This window comes from Dryobates pubescens, chromosome 1 (assembly GCF_014839835.1).
Source record: "Dryobates pubescens isolate bDryPub1 chromosome 1, bDryPub1.pri, whole genome shotgun sequence".
Taxonomy (NCBI): domain Eukaryota; kingdom Metazoa; phylum Chordata; class Aves; order Piciformes; family Picidae; genus Dryobates; species Dryobates pubescens.
Window position 1 is genome coordinate 55,438,870 of NC_071612.1, and position 26,783 is coordinate 55,465,652.

General features: G+C 36.3%; 1 protein-coding gene across 1 annotated transcript in view; it reads right to left on the bottom strand.

The window, feature by feature from the left end:
- The window catches only part of VEGFC (vascular endothelial growth factor C), a 75,985-nt gene that overhangs the window by 3,878 nt on the left and 45,324 nt on the right, over nt 1-26,783 (bottom strand). Inside the window, exons 2-6 of the mRNA XM_009896351.2 lie at nt 14,230-14,443; nt 12,093-12,283; nt 4,046-4,197; nt 1,969-2,078; nt 1,386-1,716 (exon numbers count right to left, since the gene is read on the bottom strand). Coding sequence (XP_009894653.2) covers nt 1,386-1,716; nt 1,969-2,078; nt 4,046-4,197; nt 12,093-12,283; nt 14,230-14,443 — 998 coding nt within the window. The remainder of the gene's footprint in view (nt 1-1,385; nt 1,717-1,968; nt 2,079-4,045; nt 4,198-12,092; nt 12,284-14,229; nt 14,444-26,783) is intronic.

A 26,783-nucleotide genomic window follows, 5' to 3' on the forward strand; every position in this document is an offset into this window, starting at 1 on the left:
CTCAGCTTTTTAAATGCCTGACCTTTCCAGCTGTGACTGTTCTTTTGAAATACACATGATTTCTAGGGTAGCACTGCTGGAACTGCACACTGGAGTAGTACTAGTTAAGGCTCTGTAATGTGATAAAGCTCAAGTCATCAGGTTAGGTTTTTTTCACTCTGGAAACATGAAGTTGAAATAATTGAATCATACAGAAGAAATAATTTCTTATGGTTCTCATAGCTCTTCTGTTCCACCCAAAGACCAAACATAAGAAAACAGGCAATACAAATTATTATTAATCTTTCTCTCTATTTTAGAGACTTCAACATACATGTCATTTCTAATATTGGACATTTTTTCTTTATTTAAGAGAAACTAATGGCAATGCAATTACCTGCCATAAATATAGGTTACATTAAAAAAAATAAGTGTTTACTTTCCATAAGCAACTAATTACTACAAACATTTAAATGTCTCCATTTGCTATTTTCTATTTCCAGTGCCTGAACACTTCTGGAGTTGTTATTTGTCATTACCAAAACAGAAATATTTTCCATACAATTAAAAGTCATCTTGCTGCTCCAAATGGCACTGTTTCTATTTTAACAAATTCACTTCACAGGAAAATGTTCCTTACGAATTATACAAAGCAGAAATAATATTGCTCGTTTTTCAGAACCTGAAGTAATTTATATTATTATATATAGACTACTACTGCTATAGCTGTAGAAGTAGTGGAAGGAAAAGCTCCTGTGATATATAAAGTAATTACGGAGTTTTCTTCCTGACCAAATTCCATTTTAAATGATGAATGTGGGTGGTCTGGTTTACAGTTATATATGCCTACTTTTCACAGAAGTCACCCAGAGCTATGCACTCATAAATCCTTAGTATCAGATGAGTGATTTACTCTATGATCCTGCTCTAGTAGTGGGGTTGGACTGGATCATCATTAGGGGTTCCTTCCAATCCCTACCATTTTGTGATTCCGTGTGAGTAATGTGATGGATCATGAAAAAAAATGAGGAATTGAAGATTAATAACTAACCCCTGAAATCTAATTAGGAATATTTGAGTTATTTCAATTGAGCTACTTCAGCTCTTGGGGAAAAATAAAGTGAGATTTTAAACAGCATAAAAACCCACAGAGCTTAAATGTGCAGCTCATTTCATCAATGACAAAAAATATATCACTTGAAGTAGTAATAAGGGTACAGGAAACTAAACATGATTTCAAATATTCATTCTGCCTAGAAGTTTTCTCTTAGAGATGGTAAAAGTCATAGAAGGGAAACTGAATTGAAGACAGGGTCTTTACTTAAGATTACAAAGCATTTGTTCAACAAGACACAACCCAATTTTTTATACCATAAACACGAAAAGGCTAAAGACTGAGTTTTTACCTGCATGTCTGGTGGTGGAACCTCTTTCCCTTTAAGAAGCATTTATTAGGAGACTCTATACATTCACAGATACATTTTGCAGGATTTAGTGGCTGATGTTTAGGACAGGTCTTTTTGCACACACACTGGCACTTAGCTTCATCAAATTCCTTGTTGGGCCCACAGGAAGCAGGGAGGAGTTTGTTTTTGCACATGCACTGACATGAGGATCTGTCTAATTCTTTGTGAGGTCCACAGCTTGAGGGCCGCAAGCCTCCTTTGCAGACACATTGACAGGTTTCTTCATCCAGCTCTTTGTTTGGTCCACAAATATGGAATCCTTCAGATGTGTCTAAAATGCAGCAAAGAAGTTGCACAATTATCAGAATTTTGTGTCTACTCTTCACCTATTTTCAAGTGAAGAAATTACAGCAAATCCATAGCTTTTCAGATGTTTTAAGAGCAAGCATACATCAAAAGACAAGAAACAATCAGTAATGTTACTGATAAAGAAAACCATTCAACTATTTAATTTTCATGCTTTTAATGTCTCCTTTAGGAAAATCAAACCATGGAAGTGCATTCTTCAAGCAAAACTGCTTACCAGAATCTCCAAGGTGAGAAGAGAAACCAAAATCATGCTGTGACAAACATCTGCAAATTTGGTTATTCCAAACATGATTTTTTGGACAGGTCTTGTTTGCCACATGACACCTGAGGAATGAAATATACTGCTGATTTATCATAAGAACTCAAGAAAAAAAAGAAGAACAAATTTAGGTGCTGATAGCTTTTGCTTTGCTCCATTACAAAAACCTTTCTAAGAGCTTCACCTCATTCCTGATCTCATTTTCTAACTCCTATCAAATCCATTACTAATTAAGGTTCTCCTCACTACAAGAATTTTTAACCATGTACTGAAGTTTTAGCTCTGACTTCTAGAAGCTGATATTTGTACTTTCCTAATGTAGTTTGGAAACAGATCTAACCCTTGAATGTATGCTTCATATAGAAAATAGACCAGTATAAAAGATATTTACATGCCAAATATTGCACAGGTGGTAACAGGCATAAATTTTCATGTTGTTTTTGGATGTATAAAAAGATTTCCAAACATACATATATGTCAAAAGACAGTTAATAATAGTTTCTGAATGAAAGTTGTAAAGAGAAAGTGTAATCTCAAAGAATGAAATGAAATAATCTTATCAGATTCCTTTCTACCTTACATGGAGGTTATGTACCATTAACTGTCTCATTCTCATCAGCCACTCAAATTTTGGACAGCTTTCTTGAATTGAGAGATTTGGACTTCAGCAATGACACCTTTTGATGTCAAAAATGAAATACAATAAACAATGGAACAGTTAAGTGCTCTTTACCTCCAAGAGATTTGCAGCCAAGGTAGTGGTACCAAAGAAAGCAAAAAATCTTAAGAGCAGCTGGTGCCTTTTAAAAGAATGACTGAACTAAGCAAGCAGGTACACCATAGATGGAATATTCATTTAACATATTATATCATCTTCCTTGACTGCAATTTCTTTATCATGACAAGTGATACTATAACTTTTAACAAGTCATGCCTAACTTCATGTATCCAGACTGTGTCACTTACTGTTTCTGTAGTATTTCTACAATCCTCACCTATTAAGGCAGCACATACATTTACAATTTTAAGCACTTCTTATTTGCCTGAGCACCATTACTCATGCACTCAAAAATGCAAGTGCTGGGCCATTCTTCCGTGATCACCATACAAGTACACCACTCCCCTTCACCACATTAAACAACTCTTTGCTTGTAAAGACAGTTGTAGTTTGACATCACTCTGCATTGCCTCATGTTTTATCAAGCAAGCATTTCCTGATTTCATTCTAATGATTTCACACTTGCTCCCTTACTTGGCACATATGTCCTTTTGCCTGCCTCCATGAGAAACAGCACAGATAATTTACAGATACATTATTGTATTCTAGTTTCAAAAAAAGCTCACACCTGGAGCAGCCTGGCTCCAGCTGGGAGCATTTCAAACTAACCACAGAAGAAGTCAGAGTGAAAGTATGAAGAAAACGCCAAGCATGAGAAGACAATGTTGATACAAACCCCAAGTGACCAGAACCTAAAGAAAACACTATGTATTTCAGCATCAGGGTTGGAGATACCCAGCAAAAGAAAATAGAGCTGCGTCTTCACAAATTCTACTGTTTGCTAGTACAGAAAATTACCAGGGAATCTGGCTGAAATGTTAAAATTACTTACTGCAACATTTTAGTAAAGTTCAAGAAGGCTGACTGAGAGTTAAAAAACACTTTGCAGAAAATTTTACTAACTCTTTCCAAATCATTGCCAACTCAACTAATTAAAATAATAACAAAAAGTCGGCATACTAAATTGTTACCTGTCACTGTCAGGACAGATAATGCACAAGAGGGGGAAATACTTAATGTGTACAACATACATCCAAACCAGTATGCTTATCAGCTCTGTAAGTGCCTACCTATGAGCCACAGGGAAAAAATGTCATCTTAGAGACTTGATTCAAATTATGTATATTGAAGGCCCCTCTGCTCCTCACCTCATCACTAAATTTCTAAATGTAAGTCACAATTTTCTAACTCAGTTCAGTGTCTTGACATGCTGTATAAACAGAGTACAATTTAAGATACAAGTCTGATACTTACTGAGTTGGAGTTGCTGGTAAGGAACGTCTTATGATGGAATGAACTTGTCTGTAAACATCCAACTTTGACATGCATCGGCAGGACGTGTGATTGGCAAAACTGACCGTTACAGGTTTGGGGCCATGGGAGAGAGGCACTGTGATCTCAAACAACTATAAATGGGAAAACAAAACAAAGGACTTCTTTTATAGATCAGTAATACTACAAGTAAAAATAATATAAGGGCATATAAAAAAAGCTCTAAGGAATTACAAGTTTGAGTTGATGTTCTCTATCATAACTCAGTGGCACATTTAATTATACTGCTAAATAATTGTTAAGTGCAGAATGAATACGGTAGCTACAGAATGACATTTTAAATGTTAAACCCTATTCCATGCCTGTTAGCTTACTGTAACATTTAAACTGACACAAAAAGAAGAAAATTTACAAAGAACTCATTTTTCTTGAGGAAATCACTTCAAATTGGCAGCCTTTTAAAACATCTAAACTGTAACATTTGGAAGGTACATCAGGAAGTAGGAAAATAAGAATAATGTTAAAAAAAGTTTAAGCCACAACCCAATACATCAGTTGCAGAATTACAAGCCTTGTGAAAGACAGCAATATATTGGACTGAGATCAAAATGTTTTTAGATGAACAAGTTTTGAGCTGCCGCATACTATAGTTTTGATTTTCCAGTATTTGTATCAATGCAAATTATATGGCTGCTGTCCAGAATACATCTTGAACTATTAATGCTTTACAAGATATTAAGCAAAGTCCACTATTAATAAAATAATAATGTATGTCCTAAGTGTAGTTCAGCTGGTGTAAGAGGACAACTTCAGTGATACCTTGTGGAAAAAAACTGAACAGGTGATAACAGACAAACAGTGAAACTCATGTAGTTATTCCATTCAGGACATCTACTTTACCAAATTAATAAAGTTTCACTGCAAGATTCAAATCTCAATAGTCTCCTGAAATGTCAGTCAGACCCAATACTTTGAGGTCAAAGTCCACAATGTTGCCTTTTATACGTTTAGTCACTTTTCCAAATATATTTAACAATATTCCTAGATACTCCTACATTTTCTTGGGACTTTATAACCTTTAAAAACTCTTATGATGGCATGATTTTTTTTTCCCCCAAAGCTGAAGTAAAAGCCCACTATCCAAGACCAGGTACAATTTAGAAACTGAAGATAAGCATGGTTCTTTACATGAATCAAATTGCAAGCACACTCCAGTTTTGGCGCACATCGGTTTGCCAAGCTGCAAAGCACAGCAGACTCCAGGCTGCTGGAAGCAGGAGGTTGGGACCATTGCTACAATTGCAAACTACCTAAGAGAGGTGAGGTCCCTGTCAGACCAACCGGCCTCCTGTTCAGCTTCAGGAGTATACTGAGAGAAGTTTCACTAAAACACATGAGATGTACTAATTGTGAGTGGAAATGATGAACATAAATTACCTTAATCTACATTTATCTTAATAGCGAATGTTTATACGTAAAGTAAAAAAAGGGAAACACAAAACCCAATAAAACATAAACTATTTATGTTACAAGTTATATTATATTTGGTATTGCATTTCTAGCCTTCATTCTTGGAAAGTGCCTGAGGTGATACGTGAATTAGCATTTTGAAAATGAATATAAACCAGAACTATTTTCATTAATAGAAACGATGGAAGTGAAATAGCAGGTCTGGAATTATTGATTTGTTCTTTCTACACTTCTGTCATCTCCACATGCTGTTAGGATACCATATTCTGATGCATATTGAAAAAGGAGCTATTTATTCTTCTCTCCTCGTAATGAAAATACACGAAAAAGAGATTTCACAGGAAATAAATTCTTGAAAAATAGTCTGTTACAGAAGATGTGTTTTTATCCTCAGAATTGTTGCCTTTTTACAAGCTAATTGCTTGTGGTAGGAATAATTGATTTTTTATAATCTCCGGTATTTTAAAATACGATCAAATCTAAAGACAATCTCAATTCTATGAGACAATCTCATAGAAATAGAGAAATGCACCATAACATCTGTATATGGGGCTGGTTTTTAACTCCTTTCTTTTCTGGCAACATTTCTGGTTGTGGATGCTATTGCTGGTAGCCACACTGCCCAAATGAGTACTCTTGTTGAACATCAGATGGCTTCTATATCTGTCTGATCTCTCATTCAGTAAAGGATTGCTTTTCCAGTATTCTTAGAGCCTTTGACTTTCTCCTTCCCCATTGCAAGAACTTCCCACAGTAAGAACTTCAATAGGAAGAGGACATTTTCTAACAAAAAGAGACTGCAAAGAATCTACAACTACCTGTCTTTTTACAACTACCTTAAGAGGAGGTAGCAAGGTGGGGGTCAGTCTGATCTCCCAAGTAACAAGAAATAATACAACAGGAAATAGCATCAAGCTGTGCCAGAGGCAGTTTAGGTTGGATATTAAAACAAAAAAAATAATCATCACAGAAAGCAAGGCACTGAAACAGGCTGCCCAGGGAAGTGATGGAGTCACCATCCCTGGAATTATTTTAAAGATGTGTATGTCATGCTAAATGACACCATTTAGCAGTGATCTAGCAGTGTTGAGTTGATGGTTGGACTTGATGACCTTAAAGGTGTCTTCCAAGCAAAATGATTCAGTCCCCAGAAGAACACCTGATCTGACAGGAGCAGGGATTAAGGGCATTTTTTTCAAAGTGGAGAGATTTTATTGCTGAAGTTTTAAGAAAAATGCCAATAATTATAGCACATTAAACAGCAAATTGGAGTACATTAAACAAGTATTGCTAGATCCGGAGGCAGATACTCCAAACTTAAAAAAAAAAACATGAGACTTGACTTGTCCATGCTGTCCTGTATCTTTGTGTTACCCACACTGCATTTTCTAGAAACCAGTAGAAACCAGCAGCTGAAGCAATACATGATTGTATAAAGAGTATATAGAGTATTATATACAAAAAACCACAACCCTTACAGCACACAAAATCACAGTCAAAGCTCTGTCCTAACCTCTTCCACTGAAGCTAGTATCATAAACAAAAGTCGGTTAAATCCTGTTAATCTCACTTACTAATGGAAGATCTATGTAACTGAAGAACATTTGAAAGTCATACATAACCAGTCCATTTCATGACAACACATGCCATTCAGCCCGTCTGAGGCCATTTTGTCACAGAAAGCCAGATGGCAAGTGGTCCAGTCTTTCTCACTATTTCTAGTATTTCTCTTCAAAGTACTGTGTTCAGTCCTTGTCTCCCTGGGTCTTTGCCCAACATGACATTTCTCCATGCCAGCCTTCCCTCATTTCAACTAGTTTCCCTTTCAGCCAGCTCACAGCTTGGTTTCCCTTCCCTCTTTTTGGGCTCCTTCACAAAAGTTTTGGCATTCAGGCACACACACATCTTGTACCAGCTACTTTCAGATCAGCCAGGTTGCTTCCTTCCCAGCAAGATAAAGTTGGGTATATATGGATGACAGATTCTTCCTACAAGATGGAATTTAGGTGCCTAGGTCTAAAACTGCATTAGATTTTTATTCTGCTCCAAGTGTCTTAGCTACAAATAAATCCAAGTCTCCTATGTCTTTTAACACTTTAAAGTATGTAGATTGTCTCAAAGATCACAATACACATATTCCTAACAGAAACAAACAAGTATCATGTTTAACCTAAAATAAGGAAACATGATTTTTTTTCAAGTTAAAAATAAAATTGAAGTATCTGAAAGAAATTTGGTTTTAATGATGAAGCCATGTACACTTCTTTCTCACTCTGATCTAAGAAAAAGCAGAACCATCACTTCTGTTGATGTTTTAAAGCAAGACGAAGTTTTAAAGCCAAATCAACACATGAAGCTGAATCAGGTGTCTGGCAGAGAAAATTTAACCCCCTATTGTTAAAGAATATCTAGGTCAGTCTGAGAATGAGAGTAGAGTTTATAATGGAATATTCTGGATGATCTTAATATTAGACTACTTACATGAGAGTTGTTTACAATCTAACAAGATTATGTGTGAGCATAAATGTTTTTTTCTCCAGTCTTCTCTGTCATGAAAAAATTGAAGAGCCTCGTACAGCAAATGGCCTGTGTAAAAACTGTGCTAAAACCATGAGAGTCAGTGGTACTACATGGATTTTTTTAAAGTTTTGGTTGTAGGACCTTTTACTAAAATTATTTTTAAAGAATATTTGTTTCCTGTAGTTCCCACTGACCATTATCAAGGTGACTTTATAGCTGCCTGTCACCCTAACCAAACTTGAAATGTTCATCTGTGGAAATTACATCTGTAATAAGATGTATTTTAGGCTTAACAATTTCATTACACTGCATCAGCCAAAACTAAAGGGCAGCAAACCCCATAGACTCAAATGACAGTTTCTTGTATTTTCTGCCTCCCACTACAGACAGGTATATAATTAATCAACTTTTCAGACCAGTAGAAAGATAAGTAATTGGCTCACATTTACAATGATGTGTCCAACTATAAAAAAAAATATTTTCCTTGGATATTCATTCATTTACACAACAGTTTTCTAAATCCATGAAGATCAGTGCATATGGTCTGTACTGTGCTTCTCATCTTAGAAGCTTGGCAAGAGGACACTGGGCAAAGATGTCTCTGAATAGCTCTACTCAACAAGACTTGGCACTCCACAATCTGCAATTACTGTAATGCAAAGTGCACCAGTCCCCCTTCTTCCCAACCTTGTTATTTCTTCAGCCATTCTTGCAAGAGCTTCTAGGCCAGAGCTGCGTGGTTCCGCAGACCAACCTGTAGCGGCTCTTTTCAGTTCCCACACTGGCAGGGGCTCTTCCTTTATCCATTTATAGAGCTGAAGTGGAGAAGAGAAATAAGGGTGGGACCAGAGTGTGGTCTTGAACCTAAAGCTCAGCATGATTTTAACCTTAAAGCATACCAAAAAATCTAACAGCAATCTGAATGTTTGACCAAAAGTACTATCAGAATGCCTGTTAAAAAGTCTTCCCATATATTCCTCATCACTGACCCTTAAAAAGATGTATATTTTTGATTCACTGCATTGATAGTTCCTTGTTTCGACTAGGACTTCATGCCATACATTATGGAAAAAGAAAAGTGGGTTTCTATACAAAATTTTTCTTTGCTTCACTGTCTAAATGAATTTATTCAGAAGCACTATCATATGATGATCACCACATATAAGGTTATTTATTATATGATCACTTTCTAATATACAAAATTACCAAAACAGTTATTTTCATAGCAGAATGAGGGAAGCTTGTAATTCTAGATACTTTTCAAAGACAGGATTCATGCATGATTTTTTCCCCCTCAGATTTACATTAACTATACTATGTTATTCTGATGGACTGTGGTTTATTTTTGAACGTTTTACTTAAATTGATTGACTCTCAGTTTCCATAACTTGTGACCTTTGCAGTTCCTAAATTGCCTGTACGGCTGGCAAAATGTAACCAGTGTAACAGAGCACAATGTATCTAGAAAGATTTTTCAAGGTAAGGACAAAAGATTGATTTCAAAATTTAACCATTTCTGTAGTGGAAAGAATATAAACAAGCTATTTGAAAAATGGTACATCACTGTTATTTATTTCACTATCTAGCTTTGTTAAAACCTTCTCTATTTCAAGGCTTATGTGTGACACAAAAGGCAACTTATTTGACATAATGCATTTCATACCTTTTTAATATGTTCCTTATTCTGTCTCTCCATAATTGAATCACTTCCCTCTCTCCCCCTTAAAATTTTAACAAAAGACATTTTTATGTTTTACTGATATGTCTCCCACTATTAATAGTACCCCTACAATTACAATCATCAGTCTGAAGCAGAAGAATGCATTGAGAGGCAAAAGCGATAGAGTTCTAAACAACTGAAAATTCTTGTGGCATATGCATCTCCAAATTGTGCGAAGGAACAACATGTACATCTCAAATATGGCAAACAAATTCAAGCTGTTAACTCATTTTCTGTGAGAAAAGGTTCTCTAAATCCAATTTCAAATTGCTTGGAAAGTAATTTTACCTTGAGGGACTATTACTGTAACCATGAAACACTTTTACATCAAATGATCTGAAAGAAGCCAAAAAACTGTCCAACCTGTCAGCCAAGAGGAAGCAAGGAACGAGATGGCTCTTTGACATCTGCTCACTGCTTCCATTAAACCTATAAACAAAGCACCTATATGTGGGGTATAAAGAAGTACAGTGGAAGGACAGGCTGCTGCTGCACCAGGTAGTTGCAACCTTTGTAACTGCTGTTGAATCACTCACGTCAAGGAAACCAGGAACAGCTGGTTGGTTAATAAAAAATCAGAGGAAAAAACCTAACACAAACACACCACAAAACCTGACCAACCACCTTCCCCCTAGACCTTTGTTGCACAAGCCATCACTTACAAAGTTGGGCTACAACATTGTCAGGGATAAAAGAGAAGTAAAAGATCTACCACCTATGAATTAGCTTAATGGGCCCTCAAATATTTCCACACACCTTGTACCACATCTTAATTAAGAAATTCTCTCATGTCCCAGTCACAACTGTATAAACACTCCTCGGCAACTACAGAAACAGTTTTTGTGAAAAAATGGTATTCAAACCAAACCAGTATACTGTTCTGGTTTTGCTCTTGATAAAGTTATGCAGCTAGGAAAGAAGAACACAGCTCAAGCTACAGAACTATTGACCTCTCTCTGGACCACCAGTGTTTCACAAACCAATCTGGAAACATGTGACCTAGTCCATTCTGGCAATCCATGATTTGCTCCCCATAAAAACAACCTCTCGGATTAGCTCTTTTTAATTAAATTTTGATGAAAGATGATATCAACTTTATTTAGATTTTAATGTCTGGAACCAATGTAAAAGCTTGCCCTCTAGTAAGACCTCCAGATGAAAAGTTAATTTCCCATTAAGCATTTTTTCTGCAGGGTGAGCAGCATAAAGTTATCTTACAGTGTTTATGCAACAAATATAAAGCTACAAAAATGGTGGTCTACAAAAGGACAGAAGATGCCTGGTTACTAACCATTTGTTCTCATTTAATTAAAGACATAAAAGGAAAACACTAGTGAAAATAATTACTCAGAAGGGTCTTGAATCCAATATTCTTTTCATCCTAACTGTCATCTAAGGTAAGATCCTTCTCAAGAAGGCTCAAAGCATGAAGAAGTTTCATGAGAGATGAACAACATTTCCATGGGCTACAATTTTATAGAGGACTAGGTAGTTGTGTATTTTCATTATAAATATGCGCTGCATCTTCAGCTAGATCAATCTAGTTGAATAAGGAAGCAAGATTTACACTAAAATTAGTTTTCTTCAAAGTATCAGAAAGTTGAGGTAAAAAGCAAAAAAGCCCACAACCAACAAAAAACTTGCCAAATACTGTAGCAAATGCAAATTAGCAGTTTGAAGAATTACTATTTTACATGATTTTTGACAGAAATATTGTTGTAAGATAACTGTGATATAGCTGCTTAGCATAATGCATGTTTTTCCTTTAAAGATAGCTCACAGGCTCAATTTATAATCTCTGCACACTCCTGTATGATCACTAGCCTTCACTGAACTTGAAGAATAAACACGAGTGTACACTGAAGGAAGGTGCATTAAAACAAAACATATGGGCACATTATACTAATATCTCTTAATACAGTAAATTTCAGTTCCTAAAAGGCATTATTTGCAGCATGTATCCTGTCTGCACATGTCCTGTAACAGCCTCCATTAATAAAATCAAAGGATATTTTTCCAGAGCAATTGCCTCATACAGGAGACAAAAAAAAAAAAAAAGGAAAGGAAAAAAAAGGATAGAACCAAATTTCATGGAGAATCTCAAAACTAAGAATGGGGCATCATAGCTTTTATTACGTCTGGGGGAAACAAGTGTTAAACACTTTCTTCCGGGCACTAGTCTCTTCAAGATGTTACTTGTATGTATTCTAGAACTGATTTTTTTCCTTCTTCATAATAGGAATAAGAAGGTTTAAAATACACGTGATCATACATGGTTGTGCAAGGAGCACTTGGACTGTAATAAAAGTGGGAACTTACTGTCTTGCTGATGTAATTTGTGCTGATATTCATACACTGGAGTCCTTCACTATTGCAGCAACCTCCACATCTGTAGATGGATACACATGGGGGTTTAAAGAAGGTGTTTGTAGTTGCTCCAAACTCTTTTCCCACATCCACACACACTTCACGTGGCATGCACTGAGTTTTTCTCCATTCAGTATCAATACCTGCCAAGTTATAGGGAATTTCATGTGTTATAAAGTGACTGCTTAAAAACAATACTCTCCTGCAGTAAATCAGTAGGATATTTTTTTTCAAAGTTTAGAATCAGAATATACATTGCAAGAGTCCCATTCAGTGAAATACACATCTATCTGTGCTAAGTTTTGACTAATATTTCTTCTTCACAGGGGTGTGACATATTGTCATGGAGCAGAAGAAAAGTCACAGTGTAACTAAGGAATCTAACAAGGCTGGGCTGATCTTATGGAAAAGCAGTACAAAATGGTTTGCTTTGGAAAGGACCTTTAAAGATCACCAAGTCCAACTCATCTGCAATAAGCAAGGACATCTTCAGCTAGATCAAGCTGCTCAGAGCCCCCTCCAAACAGATCTTAAATGTTTACAGGGGTGTACCACCCCTCTTGGCAACTTGTTCCAGTGTTTCACTATCTTAATCATAAAATTTTTGTCTTATATCTAGTTTAAATCCACCGTCTTTTAGTTTAAAACCATTACCCCTTATCCTATTGCAACATACCCAGATAAAAAGTTTGTCCTGATCTTTCCTATAAGCCCCCTTTAAATATTGAAAGGCCACAATAAAGTCTCCTTGGATCTTTCTCTTCTCCAGGCTGAAAAACTTCAATTCCCTCAGTCTTTCATCATTGGAGAGTGGGTCCATCCCTCTGATCATTGTTGTGGCACTCCTCTGGTCTCACTCCAATAGGTCTATGACTTTCTTTTGCTGAAGACTCCAGAGCTGAACACAGCACTCCAGGTAGGGTTTCAGCAGAGCAAAGTACAGCAGCAGAATTTCCTCCCTCAACCTGCTGGCCAGCAACTAAACCTTGAGTGAACTCTAAAGAAGTACTGCCCATCTCCACAAAGTAATTTTAACCAGTTACACACAGTACTTGACTTCAACACTCTATATTAGAGATATTAAATTTGACACCTACACATTAAATGTGAAAACAATTGGATACATTTTTCTTTTGTTATCTACAAGAGACTAATTTGAAGCAAAATGTTATTATTTAGCAATTATGTGTACCACAGGATTTAATTTGAAAGGTGGTATTTACTTAAGACTATTCATGCAAATTTGGGCAAACATTTTATATAATGTTATGTAGCCTTTGGGCAAATACAATTTTAAACTAAACATATATGAGACTTGCAGTTGTATGGCACTCTTATTCCCCCTTGGCACCAGTTCTTGATAGACTATTCAGTGGAAATGGAAATTTCTCCTAATGTCAACCTTAAAATCTTCCATTAAGGTACATGATTTCCAGTATTATGTCACAAAACCCCACCTCTTGCTATAGATTCTGTGTTTCTCTACCTGCAAGCACTTGCAATTGTAAGCTAATGTATTTTTATCCAGGCCACCTAAAACACTAATCAGTATTGATATATTTGTTTGAAAGACTTTTTTTTTTTCCTGTTTTGAGCATAACATCATGCCAACTGCCCCTCTTGTTACAAGAAAAAGCCACAAGTAGACTATTTGTTGTTCAAAGACAGTAACGCATTAAGAGAAGAAAACATTACCCAGCCATGACATAATTGCAGAAAATTAGCAGGAACAATTCAAGGAATCCAATTTTTAGTGCCCCCTTTGCTTGCTGCAAAGTTATTGCGGCTTCTAGAAAGCAGAATTCCTTCTATCTAAAGACAAACACTTCATTTCCTATATCTGCTGAGCTGAGAAAGCAGTCTACACCTTTCTTACAATGGATGTACCAAAAATATGCCTGTGGAGCAACTTGTTTCGTTATGGAAGGTTGACTGTCAAAGATTTTATATTATAAACATGACATCAAATCAAACTGTTGAGGTTGGATTACTGACAATGCTTAGCTGTCAAAATAGTTCTGACATAACTGAGAAGCCTTTGGATTTTAGTATTTTGTGTGTTAGAAGGTGTTTTGTGTCCTCTACTTACTTTTCAGGATCTCTGCATTATAGTGTGCTGCGGCAAATTTCAGGGAATCGTCAGATCTTGTGTCAAAGCTGGAGTGTTCCCTGTTGTGTTGCCAACCTCCTTTCCTCAACTGACATTTGAACATTTTCCAGTATTCTGGGTAAAGTACTGTCATGAGTTCATCCACACTGGACACAGACCGCAACTGCTCTTCCAGATCTTTGCTTGCATGAGCCTGTCAAAGTAACATGCAAGATTAATTATTTTCTCTATTACACCAAGTTTGCTGGAAACTAGCCTGAAAAACAACTCATACATGGTAAAATAAAGTTGTGCTCAAAGGGGTCCTCATTATAAAATCTGCTTGTCAGTCAATGCCAATGTTACTATATTGACAAATACTGAAATGTTCTGCTTCCAAGTATGATACCTGTAGTACAAAACATTTGTGTGAGAAAAGAGCTACAGAATTAAGCCTATAGTTTGCAGTTTGCTTTTATTTTCTTTTGTTTTAAGAAAGGCATCTTCATCCTGGAAATAAAAGTTTTCATGACAAAATTCTGCATGCTTAAACCCCAACATATTTAAATGTTATTCATGTTATTTAGTATCACATACTTGCAAAGTAACATCACATTTTCCCCCCCCACTTTCCCCTAGTCCTGGAAAATCAAAACATCTAGAAATAAAGAGAATAATTTATCTTATTTTGTACCCTATAGGGAAAAACCTTAATAAGCAAATTCTATCATAAAGCACTAAGCCTTAAATCAGGACTCAAGGACTTTCTGAACTGCACACTCCTCACTGCTAAGAGTTTCAGCTGAAACTCTTCAGGACTCTAAGAACCACACTCCTTAGCTTCTTGTTTCAAGAGCAGCCTTAAATCCTGGAATCTCACTTTCCTATTTGCTGGCTCTTAGACAAACTCATTGCAACTGCATTTTCATAAATGACTACAACTCAGATTTACATTATAATTTCTCACTTATCTGGAAGATTCCTCTATACTCTTAGGTGAAACAACATATCACATGAAAGGATTGCTGTTATTTCCTGCCCACTCTTCTCATCCATGAATTGGGCAGCAAAGAGAAAGAGAAGTATTGAAGAACCTTTAGCCACCTTCTCAGACTACGTGGCCCTTAGATGGCAGTATGAGACAGAAAATACAGAGATACTCTGTAAAAAGTGTCTAGCAACTGTCTGCAAACTCTGTGCAGTTTACTACAAAGTTGTTGCTCTAAGTCCAAGAAACACCTGCAAGGGTAAAATGCATCCAAAACCAGAAATAATATTTAAGATTCCTTACCAAACTCCTCTATTAAAAAGAGAAATTCTTTCAATTCAGTGATTTTGAACATTATGTGAATGAAACAACCAGTTCTGAACGAGCTCACCTGAATACAATCTTCTCTTTGGCTCACAAACAACTGAAAGGGTACAAAATGACATATGCTGATGCATCCACTTCCTTATCAAGTGTCTAATGTACCTCCAGGTAAAGTAGATTCACAGAACTCATTTCCATAAATACAGTTACAGAAGACAAAGCTAACAGATTTCAAAGTGATTTTATATGTCAAAGTGTTACAAAGTTAAAGAAATTTTTTTCCACTAAAGCTTCACTGACCACAGTGTCATGAACATCTACTTTGTCCTGAAATATTTCAACAATCAAGCTATCAGTAGCAGAAACATGCTCATGCAGGACTTCCTCTTTTTCCTTGCCCCATATAAAGGGTCATCTCTAACCCAAGCCATCCAGCAAGCACTACCTTGGGGCCTTGCCCTCAAATTGCTTCTGCAGCACAGACCATCATGCTCCCTACCACCCTTTCTCTCCTTTACAGGATGCCACACAGGATTTTAATCAGTGGGTCACAGACAAAAATCCAAGCTGAACAAACAAATAATTCAGCAATTGCTTGCTTTCATCTCTCCTGAGAGGTGAAGAGAGCAGGGTTTGATTAGCCTCATTCCAACCAGACTGTTTCCTCAGAGTGCTGCACACATGTCCCTTGACTAAAGGAAAGCAGGCCACTGTAGCAGCACAGTAAATGCCAACACTGCAGACACTGTGTGTCTGACACACGATGGCATGTGCACAGCACAGGAGGCTATGGCAGAGGTGGCACAAGGCTAGATCCAGTCCATTATGTAAAAGGCACAGAAATGAAAACCGCATAGTCACCTAGTATCTGATCCTAGGAGGTCCTACCAGATCATGGAAATGACATCGAAAGGTTTGTCAACTTTTGATTAAAAGCTGTGCAGCCCATTGTGGAGAAGATGTTAATTAGGTTTTTGTTTCAAGGTACAGGCCTAGGTCATCAGAAAAATGAGTACTGAAACTCAAAATCACTTAGTTGGTAAGAAGCCAGGGTATGGAGCTGGTACTAGCTTATACTTGTTAAAAATAGCATGTGTTGGTGAAAACCTCTTTGGTCAGGAAATCAAGTCACACCTTTCCAGCTAGACAGAAAATTTGATATACACACATAAAATACATACAAATAAAAATCAAAACATGAAGAAATTAGTGGCTTTTAATAAAGCATTGTGTCAAATTGAGTAAACTATTGTTTTGAAGTGAATGTTTTTCCTGCATGTTCCATGGGCCAGAGTGCCATGTCCTCACAACATGAAGCAAACACTTAATATGAAAAAAAAAAGGTAACTAACTTCTGGAGTGGATAAATAAAATATTTTTTAAATGAATCATCATTATTGCATTTGAATTATTCTGTGTTTAGTTTAATAAAACCATTTGCTTGTAAAGATGTCTTCAATTCAAACTTACTTTCCACACTGCAAAAAACCAACTTGATCACCAGAGGGATTTTGTTCTCTCTCCTCTTTTGATTTAGTAAGAAAGGGGAGAAGAAAATACCTAACTGTATATTAAATTGAGTACATGCAGGGCCCTGAGGTGGGGGGAGGAAGTTAGTTTTTAGTGTGTTTCTAGTATTACCTTGACACATAGATCAATGATCTCTTCCTGGTACATTCAATGTAAGTCTATGTATTTTTTTAACTGCAGCAAATTACTCTTATCTGTGTCAAACTGTTTAAAAAAACATGTGTGTAAGGAGCTGGTGGAGTGATTTAATTTTCTACAACAGTCAAACTTGACTGCTGACATGAACATCAAACAAAATCTTAAATCTTATGGATTAGAAGAGTGTCCCCAGTATACAGCAGAAGCATCAGATCATTAAGAATTGTTGGAAAGTTTCTACATTTTTAAGAGAGAAACCGCTTCTGTAAATAAAACAGTTGTCTAACAACATCTGTTATTTTATCCAAATTTTAGTTAATTTCACAAAAATACACTGTCTCAGTCCCTACCTTTTATTCCAAATTCTCTGCCCTTTCTTAATTGTGCACTGCCTTTAGTATCGGACACTGGTTAAAAAAAAATAAAAACTCAAAATGATTCTGCAATGGAAAGGCAGACTTTTAATTAGAATTGATGACAAGATGCAAAGAAAGTAACATCAAAAATGTACTACAAATCAGAGGAGCTCTAATTTTTCATGAATCTTATGCAAGCCCAGATTAGTAAAGTTTAGAAAGAAATACTGTTTGTAGATACAGCTACTGTCACCAAGCTAGTTTTTTCCCAAATATAATTTTACTATATTGAAATAAAATAAAAATGGCTCTGTTGTCTGAAAGTAATGTAATGTTAGCAAAGTTTGTGATAAAAGAAATTCTGCAACTTTTAGGACCAAAGAAAACTTTTTGATAAATGTAACAGCACACTGGTTTTCATTTAATCAGTTGTAGTGGACTCTGCATGAAATCCCAGACCAACCACACAATGTTTAACAGGCAAGACACTCTGCTCTCTATATTCTACATTGAGAAGGAATCAGGAAATCATACCACCAGTGGCTGCAGATGCACTAATTTGTTTTTTTTTAAACACCCCCTGCTCTCAAAATAAATGTTTACCTCTGACCTTTGACTGGCCATACTAATGGTCTTGTCATTTTTTACATATTATCAATGTTGTCCTGGATGATCACCTAACAATTCTAGAAGCTGTATTCTGAAGAAAGACATTGAGCAAACCTTTGGCTAGCCAACCTCCACAAGATAACAGGTAATACTGAGAAAAATAACAACTTAAAAATACAAGAATTAAAGGAGAATACAGTGAAGACAAGCCTGCTTCATTTCACTTTCACATTACTTTTTGAGGAACAGGTGAAATGACAAATACACATATAAATGATGCTGTAAGGGTTGATGACAAGTGCCCTCTCACTATTACTTAGGAACATTTTATTCTACCAAAGTATGTTTTTCAGAATGTGGCTTCCCATTGCACAGAATCACAGAAAGTTAGGGGTTGAAAGGGACCTTGAAAGAGCATCTAGTCCAACCCCCATGCCAGGGAGGATCACCTAGAGCAGGACACACAAGAATGCATCTCGGTGGGTCTTGAATGCCTCCAGTAAGACTCCACAACCTCTCTGGGGAGCCTGTCCCAGTGTTCCATCACACTCACAATGAAAATCTTTTTCCTTATATATGTTTACATGGAACCTCCTATGCTCCAGCTTGCAACCGTTGCCCCTTTTTCTGTCATTGGGTACCTCTGAGAAGAGCCTGGCTCCATCCTCCTGACACTCATCCTTCACATATTTATAAACACTAATAAGGGTCTGCTCTCAGTCTCCTCCTCTTCAAGCTAAAGAGACCCAGCTCCCTCAGCCTTTCCTCATAAGGGAGATGGCTCCACTTCCTCAATGATCTTTGGGGCTCTGTGCTGGACACTTTCAAGCAGTTCCCTGTCCTTCTTGAAATGAGGGGCCCAGAACTGGACACAATATTCCATCACCAGTGGAGGTGGAAGAGAACCTCTCTTGACCTGCTGACCACATCCCTTCTAATACAGCCCAGGATGCCATTGGCCTTCTTATCACAAGGGCACATTGCTGGCTCATTGTCATCCCTCTGTCCACCAGGATGCCCAGGTTCCTTTCCCCTGTGCTGCTCCCCAACAGGTCAGCCCCCAGCCTACATTGGTACATGTGGCTGTACTTTTCCAGATGCAAGACTCTACACTTTTCCTTGTTGTATTTCATTAAATTTCTCCCCACACATCTAGGTCTTGCTGAATGGCATCACAGCCTTCTGGTGTACACCCAGTTTTGCAGAAAATTAAAGCTTGCAAGGGGAGAGAGGCAGGATACCAAATACACCCTACAGGCATTAACAAAATCAAGGCTGTGACAGGTTTTCCACGCATTACATTATTTGTCTTTCACTTGTCCCCAGTGTCTGCCTCTATTATTAATAACAAAGGTCACAACACTTAATATTTGGCAGCATGCTTGACACATAATTGATGGTGCAATGTGCTTTAACGATACTTTATGCATCTGCCAGACTACTGCTGTCAACTTATTTCATTTTCAAGGTTTTTGTTGAAAACTCCTAATAGGAATATGCTGTTTGTAAATACCTCCATTTTAATATGATTGAAATGTATTAAAAATTATTGACTGATTGCAAGGTATTAAAAATCAACTAGTTGAATGCAATCCTTGCAACAGTGTGCAAACAAATGGATACTGCAAAAGAACAGTATGTATGAACACTAGATTCGTATAAAACTTCATTGCAATTTTCATGTATTTCAGTGCTAGTCTTTTGGAAGTTGATGCCAGTAAAAAAAAGAGAGAAAAAGTCTTAATTAAATAGCTTAGCCACATTTTACATTGAACTCTTTTTTTTCATACTGGGATAGCCCTGATTTTGATCTCGTATGTACTAATTTGTCACCAGTAAAACTGAATAATGCAGTTTTGCATTTGCAACCTTTTAAGTTACCATTCAACACAGTAACAAAACAGTGCCTTACAGAAGGCACTTTTTGGGTAACAGTGAGCATAGCTTTTTATTTCAAGATATTGTAAGTAAGTAGCAAAAATACTGCAGTTAATTTGAACTAAATCGAAACATCATGAGAACAGCAGAGAGATTAGAATCAGTTTCTGTTCCAAAGACCTTACAAAGCATATTAGGCAAACATGAAAAGTAAGAAAGAAAGTATAAAAGAAATAAAATGGTCTGATCTATATTATGTGTTCTCTACACATTCTGGCATTTTAAATACCAATAATAACACCAGGCAAAGAAAATAAATTAAGGGGGGATGGGGAGCAAGTAAGGGAGAGAATGCACAAAGCTGATAGGCAAATTAAAACAAACAAGTTTGAGGAGAGATCTGAAAGAGAATTTGTTAAAAATGAAGAAAAAGACATTGGCTTTGAGGACAACCTTTAGGCTATGGAAGTTTCATTTCTATATTGTATGTCACCTTTTTTTCTCTTTCTGGAACATTTTTTGAGACAAAGATGCATAAACTGCTAGAAAATCATCCCAGGCTTGTATTATTTAATATTGCTTTCCTGTTTATGCTTTCCTGTATTTAAGCTGAGGTAGGCAGTGTAAAATTTCCATTTTAAGGGAAATTCAATTTTTATGCAAGTCAGCATTTTCCAGGTGGTATTTATTTAGATATTATTAGAAAATGCTGAAAAACATGTCTAGGATTATAGATTTGCACAAAGGCACTTAGGTTAGGTCCTTCAGTCAAACACTTTGCTGTTGCTGAGGTTCTGAAACACATTTCTTGGCTGGTGCTTATTCCTCAAGTACCTGCATTCCTGAATGGTTCTCAGCTTTCCTTAATAAAATGCCAGTACTTTTGTGCACTCAATGAGAATTATTTATGAAAATACCATTTTTTTTTTTTCCTTCATCTGAGTCTGATTTCCCTGGGAAGCAGCGAGGGAGAGAGAGAGAAGCTATTCTAGTCACTTTCTAGAGTAAGTGCCTGTTCTGCTGCCCATTTCTTTTTAGAAGCTCGTCTTAGATGGCTGGCTCTCCCAGGTTTCTACAAGCTTGGACAATTAAAAAAACTGCTGTAGGCAAGACAGCATCTTATACAATTCAAGGTGGCAATGCCACAGTGCCATGTGAGAAATTCATACTATCTAGACACACACTCGTGTGCACTCAAACGGGAAAAGAGAAGGTGTCAAATACCATTCCTGCCTATGATGGAAAGCAGATTTGAGAAAAAGAGTTGGTAGCACCTTAGCCAGACCCTGATTATCTGTGACCTTTTGGAAGCAATTTCACAACTTGCTTATAGCAACAGAAAAGGTTTTGTTCTCATGCACGTCAGCTTGATCTTTGAAATTTGCATTCTTCCACAGCAGTGGTCTTTAACTTGTGCTCATAAATCCCTGCAAACTATTTCTTAGAATACAGGAGGTCACAATTGCAAAATAAAATACAAAAATCAAGGGTGTTCTCAATAGACCTGATTCACTATTCAGGAACTTGCACTAGATGAGCCCACAAATTAAAGGTTAAAGGCCACACTGCAGCAACCATTTGCAAAGTGGAACTGTATCTAGATTATTTAATTCACTCAAAGACTCATACTGATGTTTCCAGCTAACACTACAAATAGACTGGGAATCAATAAGGATTTGGATTAATGCTGCCAAATGGCTTACATCTGATTAAATTTTGGAAACATCAGGCAGTGCAATCTGTACCAGATGAGACTGATTTTCTTGGTCATCCCCAAATACAGTGGTCAGTGGAGACACACACAAGGATCACCATGCATAACCAGAAGAAAGGGGAAACCATTTTTAATTGAAAACCATTTGTCTGAAAAAAAAAAAACCAAAAACAACCAAATATTTATAAAGTGAAAATACAACATTGTGATGATTGTTGGGTTATTAAGGTGATTAAAAGACTCAACAATCTGCTAGAAAGGAGACAGCTAGCAGCTTGGGAAGGCAAGTGCCCTCTGCAACACAACTACCGGTGTCAAATGCTTGAGCCCCAACTATGAAGCATCTGGGTTCATGCCATATGGCAGTTCTGCAGAATGCAACACATTATAAAACCAGTATGCTCATTTTGAAAAAATTTTAAGGAACTCTTAACAAACATTGAGGAAAATCAATCACATAATTCCAAAAAGAAAACTTAAGTACTTAGAAATTGAACTCCAACTACAAATTCTGGTTATAAGATCTTACTCTCTTAGCATAAAACAAAACACCAGTCAGGCAATTTTTACAAATTGTTTGGATATTTCTGGATTTTTAAAATACTCTGCAACTTTTTGTTTTCTTTCCAATAGTCAGATGTATTTCAGCAAAATACACAAGAACTACCAGGCCTTTATAAGAAGATTGTCTAGTTTCAGTCTTTACTGGGCTTTCATTGGTATTATCTTCACATTTATTAACAACTGACATTAGCTTTGTTGGTAAAAGCAAACAAATACAAAGGCAGTTTTTGAAGAAAACTATTAACATGGTAACATTGCAATTACTTCTCATCACTTCAGCAGATGTAATATAGGCAGTGAGAATTAAAACCCTTCTCTCTATGAAGTAGAGATTTACTAAGTGAGAAGGTAATGGTCAGGCCCTTCATGGTAATTTGAATACCAGCCCATTCTGAGATACTGCTTGAGCACAGTGCATGTGCTATGCAAAGACATCCTAGACTCTAATTAGTTAGTGAGAATAAGAGCTCTGGCCATGTATCAAGTTCTGGGCTTCAAAAACACAGTAGGTACAGTTTTAATGTAATGTTTTCTATTCAATGGGTCCATAGTACCTAAGAAAAGGTTTCACTAAGAGCTGGAATAAGAAATTGCACGCTCTTAAGAACATTTCTAAGTTATGCTGATCACATAGGCTACAGCAAATGGTGCATTTTCACTGTGATGACAGTGTTCAGTTTCCAATTTAACGTTCTTTTTGACAATGTGGTCACTTACAGGACAGAATACATCACCTCTTATCACTGTTGTATAGTTTCTCTCATTACTAATTAACTTTCCTTTTCAACAATTTTTTAAAATCTCTACTTGAAGCTCTGAGCAAATGTACTTAATCTGTGGTCTAAATATTTGCCAACAGGTCACAGAAATCTCTTGAATTAATGATACTTTAAAAACAGTTCTTAAATAATTTCACAGGCCATGAAACAAGATCAATTGCATTTCAAAGAAAAAGTCAAACTTTATTCCTAAACAAACGTCTTAATCTAATAGAACATGATTTCTGTATTATTAAACAAACCTTGCACAGTTTACAGATCTGTACAGAAATATTAATTAGAAGACCACCTACCTTGTCACATCGCCTATTTCAACAAACATTCCAGCTATAAACACAATACACTGCTTAGAACTCAACAAAAAGCAAGAAGAATAACAGGCATGTTCTAATACAGCAATTCCAGTTGCAAAAATCTTTGTTCTAAATTACCACAAGTTTTGTATATATGGAAAAGGAAACAAATCAAAGGCTTTTAGAAATCTGCACATTTTATTACATTTCAAAGTTTCTATATGTATGCTGCCAAAATTACATTATTAACTGATTATTTTATTTAACATCAAGTTTCTTCAGTTTATTTTACACAAGTCATTAAAAAAATATAGTCTGTTTGGTAAATCAAAGTAATACACCAGGCTAACCAGCCTTTGGTAACTGAAGTATGAAATTGTGAGCTTTCACTAATAAACAAAATACCAGCAGAAGCTTTTGTTTTTGTTGTGGAAGTTTATGGAAAGGTTCATTGCTATCATAGGTAAAAGAAAGAGATAATATGAATGTTGCTAGACTGAGGTAGGTACACAGTGCAAAGCACCTTTTACTCATCATACACTTGTGCCCACTCTGATAATTTGGGTTTGAAATCTGTTGCACTCTAAATTCTGTGTGGAACATCCTTTGGATCACCATTTGACATCTGTTACAGAGGAGTTATACATGAATAAAAACATTTGTTTAGATACTGAGCCTATAATACTTTTTTCCTTGCCTTTAGATGCTGCAGGGGAAAAAAATAGCCGGACGACAGAGAAAAGCACTATCCAACCTTAATCCCAAAATTCCAAATGGAAAGCACTATCCAACCTTAATCCCAAAATTCCAAGTGGATTAGAACAATACAAAGAGAAGAAGATTTATCTTCAAGCCTTTAAGTACAACATTACATTGAAAGCATTTTCAAAACAAAAGACAACGGTAAAATCCTTTATCTACGCACAAAGCCATAATGGTCTATTAGGAGAAAATTGTTTAAACTCAAGAAAAGACAGTACTTTAACACATCAGAATTTGAGAATAATGGAATAGTGTGGCATGGCAGAATGCCATTTAATTCATCCTGTATTTGAATAACCCATACCAGATGCACACTTTCAGGTACTGCAATCATCAACTGAGATGTTCCTCTCCACAGAAAGGGTAACATGATGTAAGGCATACCTTTGCTTCTCCTGATGTGCTTAACTTTATTACAAACTATGATAGAAAAGATCTGTGCACTTTCACATCCCTTCTGAACTACAGGAAGGAAACCCCACCTTCCCCCCCCCAAAAAACCCACCAAAAAAAGACCAACAACCAAGGGATTTTTGTTCACCAAAGAGAAGAAATGCTTGTGTATTGAAGAAGAAAGCCTACTATACCATATAAAACCTAACAGGTATGAACAGATTTGTCAGCAAGACATGAGCGATGGGGAAGGGCAATAGAATCCTTGAGAATGCCAAATCCAAAAAATAGATTAAGGCTTGGTCACAATTCCCTTTCATGCAACCAGATCAAGAGAAATATATGTTGCCCATTATTTTTGGCTTAAATTATTCTGAATAGTGTATTGTACTATAATGTTACTTAAAAAGGGTCAAGGAACATCAGCAGTATTAAACTAGATGCTAATTTTTACTGACAAGACACAAAGTAATCCAATGTTGAACATAATATGTTACAAAAAGACTTTTTGAAGAAGGCTTGACTGAAAGAATGCAGTTTTTGCAAGAACAGACTTTAAAAGTGTGTCCTAAACTATCAAATTCCACTGGAACACATATAATCTCTAATGAGAAGTATAAATTCGGGTCTTGAAATCCAGGACACTTGCTGTTAGTTGAAACTGGTCCTATACCACTTTGCTGAGTTGCCTGCACTCTTATCCAGGCCCAGAAACTAATGAAAAAGAAAATTTGGATTTATAGGGATTATATATATTAAAAGGAGGCATACAGAGAGCAAAAGAAGTGGGAACAGACGCTGTAGTTATTCAAAGTCTTTGGAAAGAGGTAAGGAAAAATGTTTGAAATTAAGCTAAGCATATGTTATATTGTTCTATTGAAATATTTTCTCATCATAAGCTTTTTATCCACTCTTAGAAGTAAATTACTTTATGAAAAATAATAGTTTTGTATCACAGCAGAGTCTTGAATGTACAAAAAAAATAAGTAAACAAACTAAGGTATCATGTTTGTGAGGTGAAAATGATGAGGGAGTAAAAATTGGTTCATACCAGGACAGTGAAGCATAACACACAGTCTCAGGCTCAGCACTCTGAGATTTTATTCTTCAGAAGTAAAGGTACACTTCTCGAGATGACAGATTCTAATACAAAAGGAAGAAGCAGTTAAGTCAGTAGGTTTCAGACTTTCTGAATAAAAAAATCCTGTCATATTAGTCAATTTCCTTAAAATAAAAGGTTACAGAGTTCTTTTGAGGTTTTTAGCAGAAGAAAGTGTGAAAGCAGGAGAATTTACGCAGAAGAGAATTTTCAAATTCTCCAGCACTACCAGCCCTTTTTCAAGCATATGAAGCCAAATTGTGATTTATAATGACTTGCATACAAAATCATGATGGGGTTACATGCACAACACTGTAATGTAGTAGAAAGTTTCTTTTGACTGTTTTTTTTCCCCCAGTAGCTCAGTGTGTGTACCATGAAGCACACACATTTTTCTAAGACTACAGTCCTGGAAATTATAATTTTGGACACACGCTTGTTAATACCAAGACTCCAGTGTAATCATTGAGGTTACCATTTACAGGACCAGATGATGAAACAACTTCTGTCTGTTCTTTTCTAGCCTGTTTCTAACATTTCTTTTACTAAGAACTGCAATTTCCTCAATACTCTGAGACAACAGCTCGTTTCAAACAAAGCAGATTCAGACACAGGGAACACATGTCCCATTAGAGTAACTGGCAGTGAGAATGACATTTCTGGTATGCTGAATTAAATTTTGTTTCAAATGAAAGTGTTTTGTTTATCTTCAGTTTTATTTGTACTAAGATCGCAAGAGAAAGAAAAAATGTAAATGAATGATCTTCAAGAACATTTTGTTTCATACTGGAAGTTTTAAAACAATTTGGAGAGCAATTATTAATGGCACTTTATAAACATGTATGGCAGATGCTGTTTTGTATTTTTATTCATTGACCTGGAGGTCATTTTTGACATCCCACACAATAATTGCCATCACTATCTTACATTTCTGAACATACAAAAAACAGTCATGATGCAGTATTAGGGACAAAACTAGAACAGTGTCTATTAAACTCCTATTTCCCTTGAGAAGGAAAGGAGCAAAGCATGCAGAATTTTGCTGTTCCAAAAGAGTCAGATTTTAAAAGTGTAGCCTTAACAGGTCTCTCTACAGTTACGTGTATTTGTCATTTGTATCGGTTAGA